This window comes from Merops nubicus, unplaced genomic scaffold, assembly GCF_000691845.1.
Source record: "Merops nubicus isolate BGI_N331 unplaced genomic scaffold, ASM69184v1 scaffold17959, whole genome shotgun sequence".
Lineage (NCBI taxonomy): Eukaryota > Metazoa > Chordata > Aves > Coraciiformes > Meropidae > Merops > Merops nubicus.
In genome coordinates this window covers 1,775-26,301 of record NW_008630385.1, presented here as the reverse complement: position 1 = coordinate 26,301, position 24,527 = coordinate 1,775, and the positions used below count along the sequence as shown (strand labels likewise).

The window sequence follows — 24,527 nt, the reverse complement described above, 5'->3', positions numbered from 1 at the left end:
GCACAACCTGTCCAAGCTTAGCTCTCCTTAGAGCTGCTGAAAACCTCGGAATGGTTTTGAAGGTTACAGAGATGAGATGCTAATTTTGGAAATCTCATTGTTGATGAGATTTCCTCATCCTGGAAACCCTCATCCTGGAAAAAGGCAAGCTTTCTTCAGTTCTCACATGATGGGCAGAAAGAACCGAGGTAAAGTGAGGGCAAAATGTCTAATCCTTTCTCCAGAGTGATGTAAGAACTGAACTAAAAGGATGTGAGGCTAGGAGTGGGGTTTTCATCTCTCTTTCTTTTGTTTAATGTTATAAATACTAAGCAAGGAAAACCCAAAGCAGGGTGAGGAAAATGCTATTAAAATATGACTTTTAGAAAAGTATCCTGAGGCAGATAACGAACAGGGAAGACATAATTATGAAGAAGAGTAAAGAAGGACTAATAAGTAGTGCTATTAGTCTGTGCAGTGAGTTGGTATCTCCATCGGTGTGTACTGTGTAGTGGCATTTGGAGAGGTGAAGTCACTACAACTGCAGCAGGACGGATTTTTGGGAAGCGTAGTGATGTGTCACACACTGAGAGGTGAAATCAGGCCCCTGGCATCTTTCGTGCTGTGTTTTCAGAGTGGGCTGCTCCACAATGGATGGAGGAGATGGCACTGCTGACCTCGTGATCAACAAGAGGTTTGTGTCTGAGTCGGAGCTAGAGGAGCGGCGAAAGAGAAGGCAAGAGGAATGGGAAAAGGTCCGAAAGCCCGAGGATCCAGAAGGTATGGGATAGATTTTAATAATTACAGAGAAGAGAATGTTTTTCACTTTGGTGGAAAACAGAACTAAGAGATAATAGTTGTACTCTATGAGTTCAAAAGGCATTTACGTGAAGGACCTAAGGACTGTTGATAATGTAGTAGTCCTAACATAGTCTAATTTCCCAATTTGTTCCTTCCTTTCAGAATGCCCAGAGGAGGCGTATGACCCACGTTCATTGTATGAAAGACTTCAGGAACAGAGAGAAAAGAAGCAGCAGGAGTTTGAGGAGCAATTTAAATTCAGTAAGCACCAGCAGTTACTCTTTCAAACCAAAACCTGGCAAAGTGCATGTATTGTGTGTAATGTCTGACTGAGGGGCCTGTCTGTCTCTTTTCTGCCTTTCTGAGAGATAAACAGAGCCTACAGAAGAGTATCACCAAAATTGTGTGTTCTTTCAAGGGTGGTAGATGTTCCTGCAGATAACATATTCTTCTGGGCACTGGGGCAGCTCTGACACATGAGAAACTCAGAAGCTGCTTGCGGTTAGCAGGCAGCATTCCTGGAAAGTGTAGGATGGTAGGCTTATTTTGCATTTAAATCCAAAAAAACTCTGATACTGATCCACGGAAAAGCGGAAACGTAAGGTGGTTTGGTGACTCCTGAACTCAGGTTTTAACACAAGAGCACTCAGTTTGAATCAATAAAAAGAAATCCCGTTCCAGTAGCTGTTACATTTCCAAGCTGTAATTAGTTCATGTGAAAGTAGTTTGAGTCTCAAGATTATCATTTGGAAGAAGTAAACATACAGGAGTTGAATCTTCCAAAAGGAGATGTTTAACTCTTCTAATGAAATGGACACCTAATTTCTACTGAAGTTTAAGTGTCTGGATTTATAGAAAAATCCTTCACATTGTATCACCTGCATGTGTGTTGCTGAGTGTGAAGATGATAATGAGAACTAGAAATGAGGAGATGCTTTTAAAATCATTCCTCTGGCTGAATTTCTTTGAGAGAAGGTAAATGAGAGGAGCTGGCTAACTAAAGATCCGTGTTGGGTGAACTGTGGACCGTTTCAGAGTTCAGCCCAGCTTGGCCACTTGTGACAAGATTTGTCCCCTAATATGCTTGAATTTGCCTCAAAATGTTCATATGTAATTTTTCTATCTGTGGGAGTTTCTATTTAGAGGAGTAGAACATGAGTTTAGTGCACTGTCATTCTGTCACAGCTGATGGTGGGACTTGGAAAGAGCAGCACCTTGATGCTGAGGAGCTGTGTGGGCATAAACACATCAACTTAGCTACTCTAACTAAGCCTTTGGAGTAGATAAAACCTGGTACCTGGACTAGCAGTTCTTCTTTCTGCTGACTTATTCAGAATTGCAGGAATGTCTTCCTTTTCAAAGTAAAATAATCTTAGTAGAATATTGTAGCATTTTAAATGAAATTAAATACTGCTGTTCTCCAAAACGCAACTTTTAATGTGTTCTTTCTGAGAAATTAGGACAAACAAAATAAGTGGAAGTGATTTCCTGTCTCTTGTTTCGCTTGGTTTTTTGGTGATGAAAAAGGGAAAGCACAGGTAGCAGCTTTAATACCTTAAAGTCTGCAGCTGTGCCTACAGGATTCCTCCCAGCTGGAGAGTTTCCGGTTTGCTTTAGTAAACTTTTGATCTAAATCATGTTTGGTGATGTGACTAAGCAATTCTTGTCCCAGCAGCCACCGGAAAACCGACTGTTGTCAACCTGGATAGGAAAGGCTTCTGATAACTGCCTAAATTATTTCCCTTGCCCAGCTACTAGATCTGCAACGTCTTTTGCTGTCTGAAGGGTCCCTCAGCAGTGCCAGTGAATGCTACAAGTTACTGTTGAAAGATGTACAAGTGAGCTCTGCATCCTTACAGTTGGGAAGAGTACAGCTCAGCCTTTAAAAAGTGACCTCAAATAATAATTGGTTTCTAAGCTTTTCTGCCAAAGGCAGAAACTTCCTCATTACCGGTATAAATGGATTTGTTAGCTTGCTGTTGGAGTAAGTGGGACCTGACTATGTGGATGAAGATTAAAAAAATGTCAATCTCATGTAAAAGCCAAAAAATCCCCTTACAGAATTAAGCCTTAGTGAAGACTAAAGGTAATGTTTAAGATGGTTAAGATTTCTGAGAATGACTGCAAACTGCAAGGCTTGGTCTTTCTAAAAAATATTTTTTATTACCTTTCTAACTAAATAATTTGAGAGATGTTGAACATTTGCAGAACAGAAAAGAAAAGAACTTCCTCCTGCACTGGTACGTACTTGCCTTAAAGTAGGGTAGCACATTTAGAAATCACTTGGTTTTATTTGGAAGTCAGGAATTGTCTTGCTTCTACTTTTTTGGTTTTTTAAAACAGATGTTAATTTTAATGTAAGTTATTAATTCTTTGCTTTAAGAAAATGTGCTTCCTATTTTGGGGCAAGATTTATGGGGAGAACTAATGTTTTTTGCAGTTACTGGTTGTTTTAAGAACAGATGCTGCGGAGAGAGGCTTAAACTGTGCCTAAAAGCAAAAGAGCAAATATGTCATTCCTTAATATGGTTATTCCTTGTTTTGTGTCGCCTGTTCCAAATGGTGTTTCAGAACTGCAGAAAGGCTGGTTGTGTGAAAATTTGGTCCTTTTCCTTAGTTACATCAGCAAGTCCAATAGCTTTTCATGGCTTCCTGTGGATTGTTTTGCTTTTATCTGTAGATAAGTGTTGTATTCAGACTGTCTCTGTTGTAGTTTGTGTGTGTAAGTTTTGGCTTGTTAGCATCCATTATCATTAACTGGGAAGTATTTTTAATTAGCCAGGAAGAATCACTGGGATGAACTGCCTATAGAGGTGGTGGAGGTCCCATCCCTGGAGACATTCAAGGTCAGGGTTGATGGGGCTCTGGGCAACCTGCTCTAGTTGCAGATGTCCCTGCTCCCTGGACGGGTGTTGGAATACATGGCCTTTCAAGGCCCCTTCCCACCCAAAGCATTCTGTGATTTTTACTCCTTAATTACAGAATCCAGCAGCTAGCTGATGGAGTTTGCTTCGTACCCTGTTCTTGGCACATCGTGTGAGTGCAGGAGTACCCAACGTGCTCGGTGTGCCAGGACTCCACTCCCCACGTTCCCAGTGACTGCACAGGTGGTTCTACCTCGGCAGCGTTACAGGCGTTGTACGCAAGATGTGGGCACTCCCTGCATTTGTGGGGTGGCTTCAAATCATCAGAAGATGCTCTAAGAGTTGTGAAGGCAAAAGAAATGGCTTCTCCCCAAACGGTTTTAGCTTATTCATATGTGTTCTTTTCCTTTATTCAGAAAATATGGTAAGAGGCCTAGATGAAGATGAGACACATTTCCTTGATGAGGTTTCTCGACAGCAAGAGCTACTAGAAAAACAACGAAGAGAAGAAGAGCTGAAAGAACTCAACGAATACAGAATATCCTTTGCATTAAAATGGCTGGCAGTTATATAGAAGAGGAGAGGAGACTCGGCTGTAGTTTTATCCTGTCATTGACATTCTTTTATATAAAACTATTTTACAGAACATGTACAATGGTAGAGTTTTAAAGTTCGATGTTTTCATTGTAGCTTGGATCTCCCACTGTAATAATTGATACTCACCATCCCTCAACCCCCACATGTATTTGATACTTCTCTTTCCTTCTCCCTGTCCCTGCTGTTGAGGGTTTGGCTGGTTTGTTTGTTTGTTCCTGTCACTGAGGGCATGAAATACCATAGCTAAAAAGAGAAGAGAAGGTAAAGGGAAAACCAGCCTGTTACTTACACTTGTTTGCTTTTGTTGTCTTACTGAAAAGTAGATGTTCATGGCTAGTTTTTCAACTGCTTCTTAGCTCATTTTAACATACTTATTTGAAATAATGTTTGAATTGCTCTCTCTGTTACTCTTCTTGGAAGCAGTCAAGCTTCTGCTATTAGCTTCTGTCTCCCTTGCTGATAGCTGCAGGATGAGAAGTTAAATACATCTGTGAAGATGGGCTGACTTTTTTCTGGGAAATCAGTGCCCTTTGAGACTCAACTCCTTTGAGTAATAAAAGACTTTTAGCAGTATTAAGAGCAGGACAGTTTGGTTTTGCTGTTAAATGCCCAAATGTCATGCAGATGTGCTAGAAAATAATATAGGATGCTTTTTCTGTAATTAGTGCCGGTCAAGGGAGGTTGGAATGATTTGAAGATTTGTGTGCTAAGCTAAATACTGGGGGGCTTTGAGTTTTACTGAATCTGTGCGGAACCTGCTGGTTTCTTTGCCCCTGAATGAAAACCATTGCTTTTTAACTTACCAGTGAACAAAGAACAAGTGCTCAAGGATGTTCAGCGTAAATAACAGAGTTTGTGAACACAAGGAGGTGAGCAAAACCTCCTTGTTTTGCTATAAGCAAATAAAGCTTAATAGTGCCAGCAGTACAAAGATCTGCATTACCTTGTGACAGTTAATGTTATGTCAGTGATGTGTTTATGAAAAAGCAATATCAGTGCATTTGTTTACTTTGGATACCGGCTGTAGTCAGTTGATGTATTTGGACTATTTTCTTGATCTGTTGGATCTAATAATGAGATGTTCATGTGCTATATTTAGTTTTGGCAGTGGTTGCTTGTGGGCCTGGCCACAGCAGGGATGTGCAGGAGAAGATTGTGCTGTGGAAGCAGCTGACAGCTCTAGTTAGGTCACATACATCTGGCATGAACCATACCAGCCCAGAGGGATTCATACGTGGTCTTGAATTAGTCACATCACACAATGGTCCCTGAATTTCCTGAGCAGGGCCTGTTCAGGGTGTGCAGGCTCTCTAACCTCCATTTTTGCAGCTTAGTAACATAATCTGATTCTGTTTCTGGCATCTTGCTGCAAATTCAACTGTAGAACTTGGTGCTGGTGGGGTGGAGTGTATGAGAATGTTTTACAGTCACCTCATGTCTCAAGAAACTGAGAACTGTTTAAACTGTTTTGTTTCTTTTTTTTTTTCTTTTATTTAACCATACTATTTCAAGCAGCCTCAGAACAACTTGCAAAATTACTTAACTGTGTTTGAAAATTTTGGTGGTATTCTCTTAAAAAGCAGAAAGTGGTTTTGCATCTGCAGATTGTTGCTAGTGGTTTATTACAGTGACAGAAACCAGTGGGAATTAGGTGAATGTGCTGCTTCTGTAGGTATAGTTCAAGTGCTCTTCCAAACTCATAAGAGGAATGTCAACACAGATGGTTTGGTTATTTCGTCTTCTTAATGTCATAACGTGCAATATAAGCTGCCCAAAGGCATTAATTTCATGGCAAAAACCTACATCTGTATTCAAGTACAGAACTCCTTTTTCCTTTTTTGTAGATTAAACAATCCTGAAGTCATCTATCTTAAGCATAAATATGCCTTGGAATCTCTTAATGTGCTCTCAAGCTTAAGAAATTGATATGTGTGGATGCGTAAGATTTTTACCTCCTCCTGCATGAACAGCTGAGTTTGTTTGCTCCTTGCCCTGTCCAGACCTCACTGGTCTGATAATGTTTAAAGATATACACATTTTTTTTTCAGACAGTTCCAATAAATGTTTGGGAACATCCTCTTGTCTTAAATCGGATGTAAGTGTAGGCAAAGTCCTACTCCGAGAAACAGGCTTGACTGGAGGACAGCTCTTCTAATGTAGTTGATATTTAGGACTGAGAGATGTATTTCTAATGTGGCCTTCCTGAGAGGGGACATTTCTTGGCTGGTCGTAGTGCTACATTTGCTAATGGCAGCAGTATGTACAAAATCAGAGTCCTAGAGAATTGTTGAGCTGTTCAGGTTGGAAGACACCTTCAAGGTCATCGAGTCCAGCCATTAAGCCAGCACTTCCAGGTCCCAATTAACCCATTTCCCTCAGCACCACATCTCCACAGCTTGGAAACCCCTCCAGGGATGGGGACTCTACCACTGCCCTCAGCACAACCCTTTCAGTGAAGAAATTTTTCCTCAGGTCCAACCTAAACCTCCCCTGGCACAACTTGAGGCTATTTCCTCTCATCCTATCTCTTGTTCCTTGGGAGAAGAGCCTGACCCCTGGCTCCAGCCTCCTGTCAGGGAGCTGTGGAGAGCCAGAAGGTCTCCCCTGAGCCTCCTTTGCTCCAGGCTCAGCACCTCCAGGTCCCTCACCCACTCGTAGGAAACTGGGGCTGCTGTTCTCTGTTAAAGATGTGTTGTGCTCTGGTAGTTGAGGAGTGTTAGGGTAATAGCACCCTGTGGAAGTGAAAAGCCTATAATCTGGTATCTTTGAAAAGAGAAATCTTTAGGTTCCTCAGCCAGGCTTCTGTAGCGCAGTATTCGACTATAACAACGTTGTGAACCTTGGTGTGGAAGTTGGATGCTGTGGGGTGTGGAATCCCATCTTGCAGCATCAAACCGTGTTTGATGCAACAAGCTTTCAGGTTGCATCTGATAGCCACAGGATGGCACTCCTGTGTCATCTAAAAAATTCAATAGACCTGAACAGTCTGCTTTTGACTGAGGAGACTTTCTGCTGAGGTAGGGAGCTATCTGGGTAACTGCTGTGTCCTGAGGAAAATCAAATAAGAAATGACATTTGAACACTCCCAAGTTGTAAAGAGATAGGAAACTGAGTGTGTTGCTTCAAAGGAAGGTGTAAGGGGTTTTGATTTGCAGGTATTTGGTGGGGGAAAATCCTATGACTTAAAGTTTATGGTCCATCAAAGTGAAATTCATTGTCTAACATGTGTCTACAATAACTGGGGCACCTGTTAAAGTCCAGCTTGTGGTTGTCATATGGCCAGTGGAATTGCAGTCAGAGAAGAAACTGGTAGAAAGCTAGATTAGATTTAGGGTTATAAGCAAATAACCTCTTAAATTCAGCTGATTTGCCTTTCCTGTGTGCAGCTGAAAAGTCCTGCAGAAGCTTCTGTGACTCCCTTGACACCTCATTAACAAACAGGATCTTAGATGGACCTTGCTTTGATACATCTGGTCATTAACTGTTAGTAAGGACAGGACCAGATCCTGCTGCAGGAGGAGACCTGTGTGTGGTGAGCATGCCTTAATAATAGACCAAGCGCCTCCTTAGCTTAAGACATTCTTAGCAAGGTGGGATGGAGCTGAAACCTATAATGAGGTGGAGAACCTTAAGCAGGTTCTCAGAAGGGCTATTTAGTTTTTCTGTGCAGTTTTTCTGAGTGAATCTTGGACCACATGGACCCCTAATCAGACCTGTTGGTGTTCCAAACAGCAGTAACAGTCTTGTTGCTCTTACAGAAATGAGCTGAGGGCTGCTGGGCTCAGCAAAAGGAGGATTTTGGGAGTGGAAATGAGCCCATGTATTGCTACTGAGGTTTTTTTGGTAATGATCAGGGATTGAAGCAGCAAATATGAGTTAGAATGTGTTGATGCCCTAGGCAGGGGAAGTACTGTGTTGGCTTGTTCTTTTTTTGTTCTCTTTTTGGTTCAGTCTGACCTCTTGCTTTTCTAAAACCTTTAGGAGCAGGCCAGGCAATGAGCATTTTTATGGGTGCTGGGTTGTGCATTTTTACTTCAGAAAAGCAGCTCCCAGTCTACTGCCTGGATGACCTCACAGGGAAAGCTGATATTGATACCTGAGAGAGCTCCAAACCTGAGGGTTCTGTCCTGGCCGAAGGTGCCAGCTAAATGTCATTACCAATAAGTTTATTTTGATAGAATCCATGAATGATCTTCAGTCACTGCTGTCAGCAGAGCTGGCTGACATGTATACATATCGGTGTGTATGTACACACTACAGAGAGATATATATGGAGATATATATAGAGATATATATATGAGAGGAAGTGTCTGTTCTCTCCATTCCTTCCCAGCTGATCCTTAACCCTTAATTCACAGCACTCTCACCAAAGTGGGAGTCAGTATGGACCCAAAGAAGGAAACTGAGAAGAAATTGCCCATGAAGTCAGTGGAAAACAAGAACAAATTCTCTCAGGCGAAGCTGTTGGCAGGAGCTGTGAAACACAGAAGGTTAGTTTCACACCTCTCTACATTCACGAGGAACGGAATCCGGTTAGCGGTGTAAAGGGAGGCAGGCCAAAACTGCCTCCAGGGAGTGAGGTGTGAACCTGAGCCCTGAAGAAAGCGAGGGGAGGTATAAGAAAAGACCAGCCTTGTTTCTATAGGCTCTCACAAACTGTGGGAAAACATGAAGCAATTCAAATAGCTAAGCATGTGTAAAGCAAGTGGGTAGACTCTTCATTCTAGACTGACAGGCTTGGGCAATCCTGCTTGAGGATCTAGAGGGAATCTGTTTTACATCTCTATTTGTACATGTCGGTGTCACCTCACTCATGTAATTTCATTCAGGTTTGCTTAATTTATCAGCCAGTTTTATCTGTGTCTGAAATGGATTATTTTAATTGCTTCTGGGGCCAGCATGAGAGAGACACAGGTTACAAGAGAGGAGCTCTGTGTACCAGCGTGATCTCGAGGCCATCAGGCACACTTCCCTTGCTCCTCGTTCCTTTGCACTGATACACCAACATCCTTTCTATCCCAGGGAGATGGCAGCTGGGTCTGTGATCTGCTGCTGCTTTGATCTGGGCCTGCAAACACCACTGCTGGTGTGCTACAGGTTATGAAGAAAGGAGGCGCAGGGGAACAGACTTATTGCCCACAGATGAATTGTCTAATACTTAAGATGATTACTGACATCTCAAAATGTAGTCGGTGTTTTTGAATCTGTCCCAGAGAATGAGAGATTATTTTAGGAGCTTATCTGGTAGAACAATGTTTGATTCCCAGTACAATAGCAATTACATGTCTGAAAACTGAAGTAAGCACTTCCACCGCCTCATATGGGGTGGGGTTGGGTAGCTGGAGTTTTGGAAAGCAGGCAAGAAATACCTTGAACTGATAACAAGCAGCCAACATTGGTTTTGTTTCTTGTAACTACTAGCACTTAACCCAGTAGGATATGAAGAAAGAGCTGACACATGCTTAATGGCACATCTAAAGTCTGCAGATGGCATCTATTGGAAGAGAATATCTCAACTGACATGTCGGTGCCATCACAGACTTGCTTTGCAGTCTTCTATTTTTGCCATCTTATCTTTTATTGCAAACTGGCCAAAACCAGGTGTAGCATGGTGAGCTCAATATCTGCTCCCTGAGCTTTGTAGTTTCCTCTAAAAGATGTATTACTATTAAAACCTCTCTGCACAGAGTAACCTTTTCCCTGTACTGCATGTTCTGACAAGGAGAGGAAAGAGTTAGTGCCTAAAAATGCTCATGCTTCATCAGTTCATCACAGCTGAAGCTAGGAAGCATTTGTTTATGTGGATGTTTTAGGATTGGGGAAAAAGAAACTGAGCAGTGGAAAGAGAGCTATAGAAGCTCTGAAGAGTCAGAAGTCTTGAGTAATGCTCCTGTCTCCCAACACCACTTTGTCCGAAAAAAAGACTTTCTGAATTAGCTCAGACACTGCAGCTGTATTTGAAATGCTGCAAGATCTACTGGGCTTCTTACTAGATGCAAGATTTCTAGATGGTTTAGAGCAAGCTCTCTAGGTGCTTGAAGGAGGGGAAGGAAACCCTGGAAGGGAAAAGACATGGATGTTGCATCAGCAAGCATGGTGACCTGATCATCCCCATGTGCAACCCTGTGGTTGTGTGGTCTGTCTGAAGCTGAGGTAGTTCCTGATCTCCTGTGGGGTACTTCCAGCTCACCAGGCAGCTCTGGGTTGCTGGGCAGGTCTGACTTGGACTCCCAGAGGCATGTTTCTGTTTCCCAGATTAACAGGTGGTGCTTGCAGTGTGGATGTTGACTTTTGCTAGCATCCTGCATGTTCCCTGAAGAGCACCAGTTAGCAGGAGTTAGAAGTGGTGATGGTCATCAGGGGATGCTGCTGGCATCTGCTGTAGCATCTGGGGCAAAGACATGATCTTAACTTCACAGTAACTAAGTGGTTGCTTATGAGGAGCACAACACTTTCTTATTTTTTCCACAGTTCAGATGGTGGTAACAGTGTGAAGAGGTTGAAACTAGATACTGATCATGAGGAAAAGAATCAAGGTATGTCCTGATTTCTGCTCATGGGAAGTCGTCTGTCTCTCACCTGAACAGCAACTGACCTGGTGTTAAGTCTGATAGGATTTGCTTTCCTGCTGCTTCATTATGTGGGACAGCACAGACTGAGGCTGGCATCTTCTCTCTCAAAGCAGCAGAAGCGGACACTGGAGGCACTGGCAGCCCTCCTGGGTCTGGAGAGCAGCTCTGCAGGGCAGTGCCCCTGCCTACACCCTTCCTGAAGGTGCTTGTCTGAGCTGCTCTTAAATTTCCACAGGTAGAGATTGTGCACCCTCCTTAGGCATTCTAATGCTTAACTGATTTTACCCTTAAAGAGTTTTACCTAATAACTAACGGGAGTCTCTTCAGCTCATTCTGCCAGTGGGAGACACAGAGCACAGCTCATTCCCTTTCTCTCCACAGCAGCATTTTGTGTACATCCACTAGTCGCTTTCATGCTGTGCAGTGATCTTGGGCATCCTGACACCAATTTGTTTCAGAATAGTATGAGAAAAAAGAATAAAAATAAAGTTGCATTTATGTCTTAGTTGTCAGAGCTGTGATTGACTTGCTGTCAAGATACTCTGACAGGAATCGGGTGAGCTGCGATTGTGTAATGACAATTCCAGACACTTCCTGAATCTCCTTCTGTTCAGTAAACTCTCAGAACACTGGAAATAATTAATTAGCTGTGGAAGATGGGAGACGTTGACTAGCAGAATGATGGAGTAAAACTTTTCCCAGCTATGCTGTTAAATTTCAAAAAACCACTCAATGACACAAAGCAGAGCTGTTTATTCTTATTTAGTAAGTTTGGTACTTGACAAGCATCAAACTGACAACTTTAGAATAAAAATCTGTAATGCCAGCACAGAGCTGGGCTTAAACTAGCAATGAGGGGAGGGGGGAAAAAATCCCCTGAGGTAGCAAGTCATTCCTGTCAGAACAGCTTTATTGCAGCACAAAGCTGCCTTACGCTTTAATTAAATCCTGCAACCATCCACCGCTGACGTGGCAATAGCAGGTGAGTGACACGCAGCAGCTCCCGGCCTGACGAAGCTTTACAGTACTCTGGGTTTTGACTGAGGTCTCTCTCTTTCAGAAAAACCATCCTGTGTGCCCCTGGGGAGCAGCTCGGTGGGAGGCTCTGCAGTCCACTGTCCCTCGGCAGCCGTGTGCATCGGGATCCTGCCTGGCCTGGGTGCCTACTCGGGGAGCAGCGACTCCGAGTCCAGCTCGGATAGCGAAGGCACCATCAATTCCACTGGGAAGATTGTCTCCTCTGTCTTTCGTAGCAACAGCTTCTTTGATGGTCCCTAACAAAATCCCTCCGTGTGCAATGCAGTGTAGAGTATCTTCCAAAGCTCAGATGGATGCTCGATGCATCCTTCTGCCCCAAATATAATCTTTCTAACTATCCTCTCAAGTTTAATACACTCAAATACTTCTAAAATAACTCATTGTACATATTTCTTCTTTTTCCCCCCCCCCAACTTTCCATTTCTGGGGTGCATAATGAGCCTGGAAGAGAGACTGCCATCCTAAGCCAGATGGCACACCTAGTGAAGGTCTGAGGGTAGGGAGGAGAGAGTCTTATCTTTTAAAATTCTTACAGAAAGAAAAAATCCACTGTTCTAAGAAGTTTATACAAGATGAACAGGCAAAAAATGCTCACTTGAAGCAGTGGAGTCTTGTAGAAAAAACATGTGCTCAGTTTTAAAATGTCATTTTTATTCTGTGTTTGAGAAATGGGGGCAGAACAAAAATCAAGCAGATGGTGAAGTGTAGATTGCCATGACACTGTAAAGAAGTTTTAGTGTTACATGATTAAAGACATTCTGAATGCGTTTTATCTCCACTTGCGCCATTCATAATTGTCCCCATGCCATTGAGTAGTTTCCACTCCACCCAACCAGGCCCTTCCTCAAACCGCTGTCCAGGAGAAGCACAAATCAGCCTCCCAGAAATGCAGAGGCAGCAGTGGGGAGCTGCTCTTCTGCCTGAGCTCAGCTATGATCAGCGCTTCTGCTCCAAAGTCCACTGCTCCCTCACTGGTGTGTGACAAGTTGTTCAGTGTCTCTGCAGCAGTGTCTGAAGAGCATGAATCCAGAGTGGGTGGGATTCCCAGGTCAGCCAGTCTTTGTGCCGAAGCTGGAGAACTCCACCATCCGTTGCAGTTGGTTGTTGAAGTTGTGTTGGATTTCAGAAACCTTCCATGGGCCTGTTTGTGTGTGATGTGGCTACAGGTGAGCCAGAAGTAGGCTGGAAAGGCCAAGGGCCTGTCCTTTTCTCCATGAGCAGCACTAATGGGAGCTCAGTGGGTTGGAACAGCTCATCTCAACCACTCAGATGTGGAAGTGCCTTTGTGAGAGTGTTCCTCACAGCAGGTACTACAGCCTGAAGTGTTCACACTTCTGAGAAAACTGAGAAAGCTGGTGCATAACAAAGGGCAGTTATCTGAACATGGTGCTAATTGTAGAATTGTTTAGGATGGAAAAGTCCTTTCAGATCATAAAATCCATCTATTAGCCTAACTTTACCAAGTCCACTGCTAACCCATGTCCCTCAGCTTCACATCCACATGGGTTTGAAACCCATCCAGGGGTGGGACTCTGCCACTGCCCTGGGCAGCCTGGCACAGGCCTGGACAACCCTTTCAGGGAGGATGTTTTTCCTAATATCCAGCCTAAACTTCTCATGGCACAACTTGGGGCTGTTTCCTCTTGTCCTACTGCTTGCTTTTTGTGAGAGGAGCAGCATGCACCTGTCTACAACCTCCTTTCAGGGAGTTGTGGAGAGCTGGTTGTAGAGAGCAGATGGGATAGAGGCAGTGAAACCTAAAGGCCTGTAGGAGGCTTCACGCCTTACCTGGAGTGTTGAACTTTCCTAAAGGACATGAGGAGAGTTCTGCTAACACTGAAGCTACTCTGAGCCAGTTCCCTCCTCTCTGCACAGCCCCGTTCCATGGTCAGATCATTACAGACATGCTGGCATTCCTCCCCTGTCCTTCTGGGCTGCCCAACACCTTCTGTGTTTGCTCCAGAGTTACTCCCGCCTCTCCTCCAACTATTGTAATTACAGTGCTTTCAGGTGGAAAACACCCTGATGTCTTGCTGCCTCTTAATGCTTTGCTTGTGATAACTTCCATTGTACTTGGCCATGGAGTGAAATGGAAGCAGTGCACAAAAAAACGCCTCTTGTTCTTGAAAGCTGTATTTGCAAGAGCCTTGGGGAGTTGGAGTGAGAGGTGTAGGTGTCCTGCCCTGGCATTCAGCTTGGTCAGTAGTATCCCTAAAGAGTTATAAGGGCCTGGCCTGGCTGAGAGTGCACTGGAAACATTTTCCTGAGTGAGATTTTGCACAACTGTAGTCAAAATGGCTGATTTAGACAGAAATTTACTGTGGGATTTGGCAGCCAGTTACAGGCAGACGTGGTGATGGTGGTGGTCCACAGGGGCTGCAGGTGACATCAGGATGGGGCGCTGGTGGTGACGTTGCACCGTGCATGGCCAGGAGGAGATGTCACTGTGCGAAAGCAGTTTGTTCTGTTTCCAGAAGAGTAGAAACAGCACTCGAGGCATGCTCTGGAGCCTGAATCACTGCTGTTCTCCTGGCCTGGCCTGTGGAAACAAACTGCAGAGATGTCCCAGCTCATCGCTCCATCCCTTGGTCTCCTTGATCTCTGTACAGCCAGAAGCCATCTGACATTAAAACGCTGAAGTGTGCTGAGAGATGTGCTGGGACATGAGGAGGGCAAAGGGTGGAGAATCAGTCAGGCCTTCTGGGAAGAGCAGCAGTAGCTGTAACCTTGCCCCAGGGCCAACACACTGGAGAAGAACAGCTCCAGCAACTCTGTTTTTCAGTAGTGGATTTAGATCTTTTTGTAAGATCTTTCTCTTTGCTCTGACTGCAGTGTTCATCCTCTCCCCAGAGACAGCTTCATCAGCTGCTTGTTTTCTGTGCTGGTTGTTGAAGTTTCAGAGAGGTGTTAAAATGCCAAACCCCCACAAATACTCTACTAGGAGAAAAGCTACTAGTGAGTGCAGCTGCCTGTGAGTTTCTCTTGTGGAAAGAAAAAAACTATTCATTTTTCCAGAGCCACCAACTTTGATCTGGAAGCCGAGCTGTGTACAGCATGATTATTTCTAAACAAGCTGCCCTTCAAAGGCTGCTTCTCCATTTGGAAAAGGCTGGTTGTTGGTGGTTGGGTCTTTTCCTCCTGGAGGGGCTTTGCAAGGCAAATATTTCGTGGAACAGCTCCACCTCTCCTGAGGGATGGGGCCTCACCCAATGCTGTGCTTGGAGCTGGCTCAGGGCCTCTCAGCCCTCTTTGGCCAAGCCATGGAGCTGCACAGGGTGGCCAGGTGGCCATGGTGACAACCACGCCTTGGCTCACGGTGGCCGGTGGCAAAGAGCACAGCCAGAAGCACACACGCGTGCAGATGGGCTCCAGACTGTCTAGAGACACCAGCCACCCTCCACCAGTGCTTTCATTAATGAGGAGAAGGAAGGTCAAGTCTACTTGCGTGTGGAGTGACACTGGTGAGTGCTGCATTGCATTCAACTTTCTACCTGCCAGCTTCAACAGGCCTGAATCTGGTTAACAAGCAGCAATTAGTGCTGAAGACAGCACGTTGCTGATGAGCAGCGTAAAGAAGCTGCTGAAGAGCTGGATTTTCACCCAGCCCATCTTCTCTCAGGCAGCAGGGAGCTGTTGTTACTCAGGCTTGGAAAAAATTTCTAGAGACAAAACAGCAGTGAGCCATGGAAGTCCCTTTGCCAGTTTGTTGTGGATTCACCGGTGGTTTCCCATGCACAGCAGCCTCCCTGCACACCAGCCCTCGCTGAGAGCTGGTGGGGCAGTGAGGGGATGCTGGGACATCTGTCTCCAACTCCAGGAGGTTCCCCCAGGCACACTGCTGGGGAGGGCCTGGGGCTGCTCCTGGGGCACAGCGAGCAGAAAAGCTGGGTGCAGGGTGACCCCTGACAGCCCACTGGGGCGACTCGAACACTCAGCACTGCTGACCACACTCCCAGACGTTCCCATCTAGGAGACCCTTGTTTTAAACGTCCAAGTTTCTTTATTAACCTGAGTATAACAAACAGGACATGTACACAGTATAAAAATGAACACAGAGCAGGACAGATGTACAGGTACAACACAGATACGTGAACTATACAACAACCAGTTCATCGAATGATAATAATACACTTAGCTTTTTGTTGTTTGGAAAAAGCACACTTTGAGTGTAAAAATTGCATCCTCTTCCACTGAAATTATATTAAGTACATTCAATACTGAAAAGTGACTCAATAGAGAAGGACCAGGGCATGGCCTGGCCTCTTGCTGTTACCTCAGGCTAGGACTGTACAAAATGAATCCAGACGCTTCTCTGGCATGAGTTTTAAGAATCTGGCAATTAAATTAAGTAGTACAAAGTGTTTCAGGGAGTGTATTCTTCTGTTAAAAGCATGTGGCACATGCGCTTTTGGTAGGACCAAAGGGCTTCGGCAACATGCAGAGGGAGCAGCCTGGCGCAGCTCTAGGCGGGCTCCGAGTTGATGGGTGGCAGGTTTTGGTGCTTAAAGTACTGCACGACTTGCTGGGGCAGCTCTGCCAGCACGGCTTTGGCCAGGGTCTCCTTGGGGGCCTGCAGGTGAGGGGAACAAACACCGGCATGAGAACGGAGGCAGGGGACTGACCGGTCCAGGCGAGTGTGCCGGGGCTGTCCCCAAATTCACGCTGTGGTGTTTCATTTAATACCCCCCAGACTCTACTGACAGCCAAGACGTTCTACACCTGGGATTATTATATAATAAACTCCACCTTCCCTCCAGGAGATAATTTGCTGGTAGCGAGGAATAAAACCTCCTTGGTATGTTAGAAAGCCCAGGTATCGAGGAACAGCAGGTGAAAGGGAAAGACAGAAAGACACCGAGGACTTGAGAAAAGAGGAAGAAGAAACCCAGGCTGATTTTCTGCATCTTCTGGCAATTCTGTGCCAGCAACAGCAGCCAACCCCAGGCTAACTCCTGGCCAGCCAAGATGGGCAGAGAACTGCATCTTATTTCATCTTCCTCTGTCTGTCTGTTTTTTTTACGCGCAACTGTGGGTCAGGCAGCGAGCAGCAGGAAGCCACCCTGCAGAGGGGCCACATGCAAGGCCAGTGCCAGCCCTTTCTGCAGGCTCTGAGAGCGGATTGGAGGGCTCAAGGTTCACCCCCAGGGCTGGGGCACATGGCACACCATGGCTGCTGGATGAGGCCCCAGCGGGAGACACCTACATGGGGCTGCAGTGAGGTACACGAGTCCCGCGCCACCCCAGCTCGCTGCCGGAAGCTGGACCCTGCCAGCATGAACTGGGGTTTGCTGCCACCAGCCTGAAAACGACAGAAAGATGTGGGCATGGGAGGGTGCTCAGATGGAGCACACCATGGAGATGTGGGGCACTGGTCTCCTGCCTCCAGCACTGCTTTACACAGTCCGCTCCAGAGAATCACCGAGGGCTGTGGAGTTTAGGGCCAGGCTAAAACAGGCGTTTGCCCATCCCCCCACCTCTTCCCACCCTCTACCAGGGTCGCTCCGCTTCCAGGGTCATTTCCAGGCCCGATACCCCAATTTCTGGCTGTGGTCCTCCCCCCGCTGCCCACACTCACGTTCCGGAAATCCCGGAAGGGCACGAACTGGACGATGTCGCGCGCGGCCTCCTCGCCCGTGTGGGAGCGCAGCACCCGGCTGTCCCCGTCCAGGAACTCCATGGCGGTGAAGTCGGCGTTGCCCACCCCCACGATGATAATGGACATGGGCAGCTTGGACGCCTGCACCACGGCGTGCCTCGTCTCATCCATGTCGCTGATCACCCCATCCGTGATGATGAGGAGGATGAAGTATTGCTGCAGAGGAGAGAGCGCAGGGTCAGGCCCCGTGGGGTGCCAGAGCCTGCAGGGTGAGAGCAGCTGGGATGCTCTGCATGTTGGGGGGAGGCAGGTCCCCTTGAGATTTGGGAGCACAAGGTTCTCCCCTTCCCAGGACAGCTGGCATCACCCCCTTTGGCAGCACCCAGAACGTTCAGGTGCTCCCATTCTCCCTAGTTTTTGAAAGATCATAACCAAACAAGCCACCTCCCAAAAGGTTTTGCTCATTTACTTAATTACTGTACTTAATGATGGGAAAAAAAAAAAAAAACAAAACAAAAACCAACCCAACCTGTACCAAGCTCCTGTGTCACGGCCAAGAGGAGTCTGAGGCTACGACACAAGCCCAGCTGGGAGGTGAAAACTCTCCCTACTTGCCACATGGCAGAGCAGGTTTTGGGGAGGCCCCCATCAACACATCCATGCACCCATGGGAAGCAGCTTCTGCATCTCAGCACTGGACCTGGAGACCTGTCCCATGCTCAGGGCTTCTATGTCTCCCGTGGGTGTCAGAGGCACCAAGGGAGTTGCAGAGCATGCCCCCAAGCCGGGGGGACGCTGGAGCAGCGGCATTGGCACCCGCTCCTCTTCCCATGGGAAAAGGAGGGCAATGGGCCCAGTCCTGCAGAGCTGCGGGAGGACGGACGGATCGTCCTGCTGGAATCCTCTCAACAAACTCAGGGCATTTGGACCCCCAAAAAGCCCATCTCCTCTGCCTCCAGGGAAAGCAATGGTTGAATTTTTGCACATTAGGCAGCTTGCCTGTGCTGGAGAAATGACAAAAACAAGCACTTCAGTGCATTAAAGCCCTTTTGTTCTTCGCCTCATTTTTCCATTTCCTCTGAAAATCACTAGTGCAGCCATCCTGGAAAAGCAAGAAAGTGAATGCCTCCCCAAGCCCATTTTCTTGGTTTTCCTCCAGGCCACATGTCCTGAAACCTTTCCTAAGCATTGTCTTCCCTCAACACTCTCCAGGGCTAAACTCCACACACAAACGAGGCTGGGCCAAGCTTAAACACACCCAGAGGCCATGGGTGAGGAGGTTTTCCTGAGCCTGGACAGGCAGCCAGCTTATGGTTTAGTTTTTCCCTAAATCCATTGGCTTTTCAGAACCAATCATGGGGAGACCGAAGTCTGAAGAGCAGGACCCCAACATCCATGCCTGTAGGGTAAGACTAAATGCCAGGAGAAGATGTGTGCTCCTTGGTAGTGGCCAGCATTGGTCATCACTAGAAGCAGGACAAGTGCTGGTGCCTGATCCTGCCTGGGAACAAGTACGGGAGGAAGAGTAAAACCTTGAGGAGAGCAGCTGATAACAGGGATGACTTTAAGCTGATTCCCCTCTTCCCTCCTCTGGCCTTTGCATGGTCAAAAAAAGGAACCCCAGAAAGGACTGTGTCCCTTTGTTCCCTTTCTTTCTATGAAATCTGTCACCAAGATCAGAGAGAAATACTGGAAAGTCTGCAGGAAAAGAGGGGGAGAAGAGCTCATCAAATGGTTATCAGGACACATTTCAGAGGCCAAGTGCTGGGGATCAGCCCCAAAGCCAGGGGGGCTTTGTCATGAGCAAGGGAGTGAGCAGACACCGCAGGGGAGCATCAGTGGGCAGCTCACCAAGGGGCTGTGACAGTTTTGGTGGTGTCAGTAGATGGCAGTGGGGCAGGACTGCTGGTGGCACCACCAGGCTCCAGCCACAGCCCCAGCTTGGGGGCAACCTCTTGCTGAGCCGCAGACAGAGCTGCTGGGGTAGGAACCACCCTGGATCCCCCTGAGCTGGCATCTCCATCGGGACACCAACCCAGCAGCACCGTCCCTCTTTCTCCTCTTTTTGTTGTTAAGACAGGAGATATCTGAATCCAGGAGGATGATTTCCACTTTGGGGAGGATTCCTGATTTTTTGCTAACGCCATCAGCAAATCAGGCTCACACGTGTCATTGGGACTTGAAGGGATTAAGCATCGTTAAGCAGTATGTGGTAAGAAAGGGGGAGGTTTGGATGCAGGGATCCTGCTGCAAAGGTGTGTTTTAATTCCCCAAACCTCCTTAATCCTTCTCCAAGAGTCAGATTGTGTGTAAACTTCTCTGTTTCTCCTCACACCCCAACATGTTCTAGTCCTCCCCTCCCTTAAGAGCCAACAGCTCCAGTGTTCGTGATCTGCATTGCCGTGGAAAAACTACAAGGGTTTTTTTTGTTTGGTTTTGTTTTCTTTGAAATGTTGGGAGCAAGTGAGAGCAGGGAGAAGAGAAGGGCAGGTCCAGGTGCCCGCCAAAGCCAGTGGCTTTGCTCATGTGCTGATGATGGGATGGAAGAGAAGACCCCCGGGGGGAGCAAGGTCAAGCACCAGTAATGCTTTCTGCTTCCAAAAAAATGAGGACTGAGCCAACCCAGGCTTGCCTCTGACGACATTAGTGCCCATTATTTAAAATCTCCCTTGATTAAACTATTAGTGCCAACGGAGGCATGCAATTTGCATATGATTAGTGCTCCTGCTCAGTGCAGAGCCTGTGGGCTTCTCCCTCCCCCACTGATGCCAAGAGAGGAAAGGAAAGAATGAGGAGCAACCTGGATTTGTGCTGGATTAAACCAGATGGGGTATTTCCTTGTGCCTGGAGCTGGGAAGAGCAACAGTGCTCAGGGCAAGGCTGGAAAAGGTCCCCTTGAGGAGGAGGTTTTGTGTGTGATCCAGCTCTGCTCCAGGAAGGAATCAGGAAAGCTTGTAACCCAAGGCAGCTTCTGCCATGTACATGCTGATGCCCAAGTTGAGCTGCTTTGGGACAGCAAAACCCAAAGGCCAGACCCACCATCCTCTCCAGGCAGCCTGTTGCCACAGGGACCCAACAGGCACTCAAGTGAGCTCCATCCTGCAGCCTCCAGCTGTTCTTCACAGCCCTACTAGGGCCTGCCAGGGCTGCCAAGCAGCTGCAAGGGAACCTGAGGCCTGGCTCTGAGCCTGCTCTTTGTCCAAGTGGTGCGAAAAGCAACGACCAAACTGAGCCAGCCTGTGGTTTTCTGCAGCTCCCCCTTAAATACAAAAAGTTATTGAAGGGGGAGTAGCAGAAAGGTCTTCTCCTGGTAAAAGATTCAGATTGCTGGATGTGGACCCCAAGATCTCTCCAGGGGATCTTCAGAGAGGACAGGGAGATGCTTCCTCCAGCTGTTTTGTTGTGCGTTGAAAGGAAATAAAAAGTTTGAAGCAATGCTCAACCTCTTCCCCGTTGTCTGTGTTTCCTGCTCACACTATGGCAGCAGCACCACTGTCCTGGTGCCCCCAGGACCTCAGGGTCCCCAGGACCATCCAGTCCGTCCTGTCCGAGGACAGTTCTGCAGCACACAGGAGCAGGAGATAGTTTTGAAAGCAAGAACCACACTCCTCAGCACTATCATCCCACACTTATCTGCAAGGACAGAGGTTGTCTCCTCAGAGTAACACCCCTTGGAGCTCAGCAGATGACATTTTTTGTAAAAAATTCAGTAGAGAAGGAAGTTATCCTTTCCTGTCTCCTGCCAGCTGCTGCCCACCACGCCAGGGACTCCTGAGCCCGAGCTCGCTCTGGCACAGTGGAGAACGGGTGACCCCTGACAGCTGGGTCTCCACGAGCACATCCCTGTCCTCTCCTGACCTTCACGGTCCTCAGCCACAAGCACCGTCGCAGCTCCCTGACCCCACTGAGCACTGGCCTGTTGGATACCCACCACCCAGGAATTTGGGGGGGCCTCACAGGTCTTCCCCATAAGAATTAGGGAGAAATCGATCACTTTTTCACCATTCATAATTTTATGCATCTCTGGTATTCCCAGTTGACCTCCCAGGCCAGAAGGTGCCAGCCTTATTGCTTCTCATATGGGAGCTGCTCCGTGCCACCCAGTGTCTTCACCGCTCTCTGCGGTTTGACCTCTTTTGAGATCCTCTTTGAGATAAGGGGACCAAGATGCCCAAAACACCCATATCAATCCAAGGGACGGCTACCTCATGGCACCTCACACCTTTGACTCTGTTCTCTCCCCAGCAATTCCTGATTCTCCGCAGCTCCATCCCAGGAAGCACCTGCCATGACTGGATGTTCTCTGAACTGACGACAGACATCTGAAAAGCCACAGCTGCAGCAACCTCGAGGATGGGCCTGGTGGGAGGACCCTTCCTCCCTGCCCACAGGGAAGGGGAAGACACGAAATCGAGTTCAGGCTTCGTCTTCCCCTGCCCAGAGCCGTCGGCATTTGTGATCACCGCGTGACCTCAAGGACTTACGGATGCAGCCTGCTGCTGGGTGGCCTGGGCCGCGAAGCGGGCCACGTGGTTGATGATGGGGGAGAAGTTGGTGGGTCCGTAGAAGCGGATGTGGGGCAGGCAGGCTGAGTACGCCTGGACAATGCCCTCCACACCTTCAGGGAAAGCAGAGAAGCCAGGCATTACAATGTGCCACACGTCAGGCTCACCACAAAGCCAGTTAAGCATCATTAGCTAACGCTGTCATGGGAGCTGAAGTTAGAACTATTTTCCCCCCACCCCCGAAACTCATGCAGTTCCACAAGTGTCATCATTAGGGTCTAGAGGGGCTTATGAGGAGCCACTGAAGGACCTGGGGGTGTTGAGCCTGGAGGAGAAGAGGCTCACCAGATCCAAAGGGCACCATAGTATAAGAAAGACATTGAGGTGCTGGAGTGTGTCCAGAGAAGGGCAACGAAGCTGGGGAAGGGTCTAGAGCCCAAGTGTGGTGAGGAGCAGCTGAGGGACCTGGGGGTGTTGAGCCTGGAGCAAAGGAGGATCAGGGGAGACCTTCTGGCTCCCAGAAGCTCACTGAAAAAAAGGGTGGAGCCAAGTGGTGTTGGTCTTTTCTCCCAAGAAACAAATGACAGGCCAAGAGGAAATGGCCTCAAGTTACACCAGGGGAGGTTTAGGTTAGAAATGAGGAAAAAATGCCTTCCTGAAAGGTTTGTCCAGGGCTGTGCCAGGCTGCCCAGGGCAGTGGTGGAGTCCCCATCCCTGTATGGGTTTCCAGGCCATGGAGATGTGGTGCTGAGGGACATGGGTTAGTGGGGACCTGGCAGTGATGGGTTAACAGTTGGACTGGATGATCTGCAAGGTCTCTTCCGACCAAGATAATTCCATGGATCTACCTACCTGAACTCAAATTTTCTAAAAACAGGTCTTTGCTCTTTAGTCCCTTTGTAGTGGGTCCTTAAACCTTCTCAGGTAAGAGAACCCACATTAAAAGGCATCTTTCCTTGGGTTTCTGCAGAAATCTCAGAATCAAACAAAGAGGAGGAGCAAGAAGAAAAGCAACTTCTGCTCTCCAAGCATAACCAAAACCCAGACATACATAGAGCAGAGGCAGTAGATGGAAGCAAAACAATCCCAGAAACAACCTCTGAGCTCCCAAAACAAGATCCTTCTGCTTCTGCCACACCAGAACAGGGTAAATGGCTGCTCTCCTGAAAGGATGCACTGGTGTCTAAATCAAAAATGACCAATTCCACAATTAATGAGCTCATAAGGAGTTCTTTAGGAAGGGCTCGTCACTAATGAGAGTTTCAGGACGGTGACGCCATAGCACCAGTGATAAATCAGGTCCAGTGAAGGTCTTACAGCTGCCAGAGAGGAACAGAATGACAAGAAGGCAGCAGAGAGGCAGATGTTCACAGCCAGCTTTCAGGAACCAGTGAGTGAGGTTTGGAGGATGCCCAAGGCCCCGTTTTGCTGGGTAAAGCACAGGTCAAACGAGATGAATTCTGGAGTCCACAGTAGACCTTATCACTTAGATCTGAGCAGATCTTCAGCCACAACTACGCCAAATTCTCAGCTACTAAATGAAGAATTAGGTCTGGATTCCCCATCTGCTAACCAGGCCCAGTGTTTCTTGCAGATTTGCTGGAGGAGCAGCCGGCTGGTAGGACACACCAGACATCAGGATGAAGGCGGATTTTACACTGTCTGAATTCAGTTGGGTTTCATCCTGGGCCTTCCTACACACCACCAAATTTTCTCTGCTTTCCTCTGAGCGCACCCTCACCGTCTGCTCTGCTTTACCGTTAATGTCTGTCACTTGACTGAACCTTGACAAATCCCCAAGGTATTACTGGATAAATGCAGAGGGAAGGACAGAAGACACCGACGGCATCTAAGGAGACTTAAAGACCTGGTAGATGCTTACCTGAACAGAATGGGTTTGTGGGATTGAAGTTAATGGCAAACTCATGGGACACCTGTGGAGAAGAAAAGACACAAATGAACACAGAGGGCCAGTGCAGGGGAGGTTGCTCACTGTCAAACTGATGCTGAGAGGCTGGCCTTGGTCTGATGCTCCCCTGGGGCAGGGGTGATGTTCACAGATGTTTTGATCCATCCTACTGGGCCAGCAACAGTTCCCAGCCCTCTCCTACCCAAACAGCAAGGAGCAGCAGTCCCCCCATCATGGAGCCACCTGGAATTCTCAAATAACGCCTTCTTCTACAGCTATCAAAGCAGGTTTGTCCACATGGCTTCCCGCTGGCTGTCCAGGGGCAAAGTATGTGGAAGGGATGCTCTCAGCCAGCTGTGATATCTCACCAGTCACTAGGAGAAGTTACTCCACCCTACTGCAGGTTACAAAGGGACATCACAGGGAGCCCCAGTTCTGGCAGCTTTCTGGTTCTCCACCTCTCTGCAAGTGGCATGGTGCTGCAGGAGGGAGGCAGGCACAGAGTAAGCTGGGCTGAAGACCTGATCTGGCATGTCAGCTAAAATGACAAAGCCAGCAGATGCTTAGCTTCATCATCTGGGTGATCATGAGGGTGAAAGGCAGCACAGGAGAGATGATGTGAATGCTTGGAAGCGATGAACAGCAAGTCCCAGCACACTCTGAGAT

The 24,527-nt window shown here is 47.3% G+C and overlaps 2 protein-coding genes across 2 annotated transcripts; one reads left to right on the top strand and one right to left on the bottom strand.

The window, feature by feature from the left end:
• Positions 1-623: 623 nt before the first annotated feature.
• FAM192A (family with sequence similarity 192, member A) lies at positions 624-12,614 on the top strand. The gene is made up of 6 exons (XM_008947287.1): positions 624-759; positions 943-1,041; positions 4,061-4,182; positions 8,598-8,731; positions 10,713-10,777; positions 11,874-12,614. The coding sequence occupies exons 1-6, from the start codon at positions 630-632 to the stop codon at positions 12,089-12,091; spliced, it is 768 nt and encodes a 255-aa protein (XP_008945535.1). The 5' UTR covers positions 624-629; the 3' UTR covers positions 12,092-12,614.
• A 3,214-nt stretch (positions 12,615-15,828) lies between these two features.
• Positions 15,829-23,886, bottom strand: LOC103779646 (copine-2-like; the record flags this gene model as incomplete). Its single annotated transcript, XM_008947288.1, has 4 exons — positions 15,829-16,421; positions 17,427-17,663; positions 21,932-22,065; positions 23,835-23,886. Coding segments are annotated over 4 exons (531 nt in total), but the record flags the coding sequence as incomplete, so codon positions are not given.
• Positions 23,887-24,527: the final 641 nt, after the last annotated feature.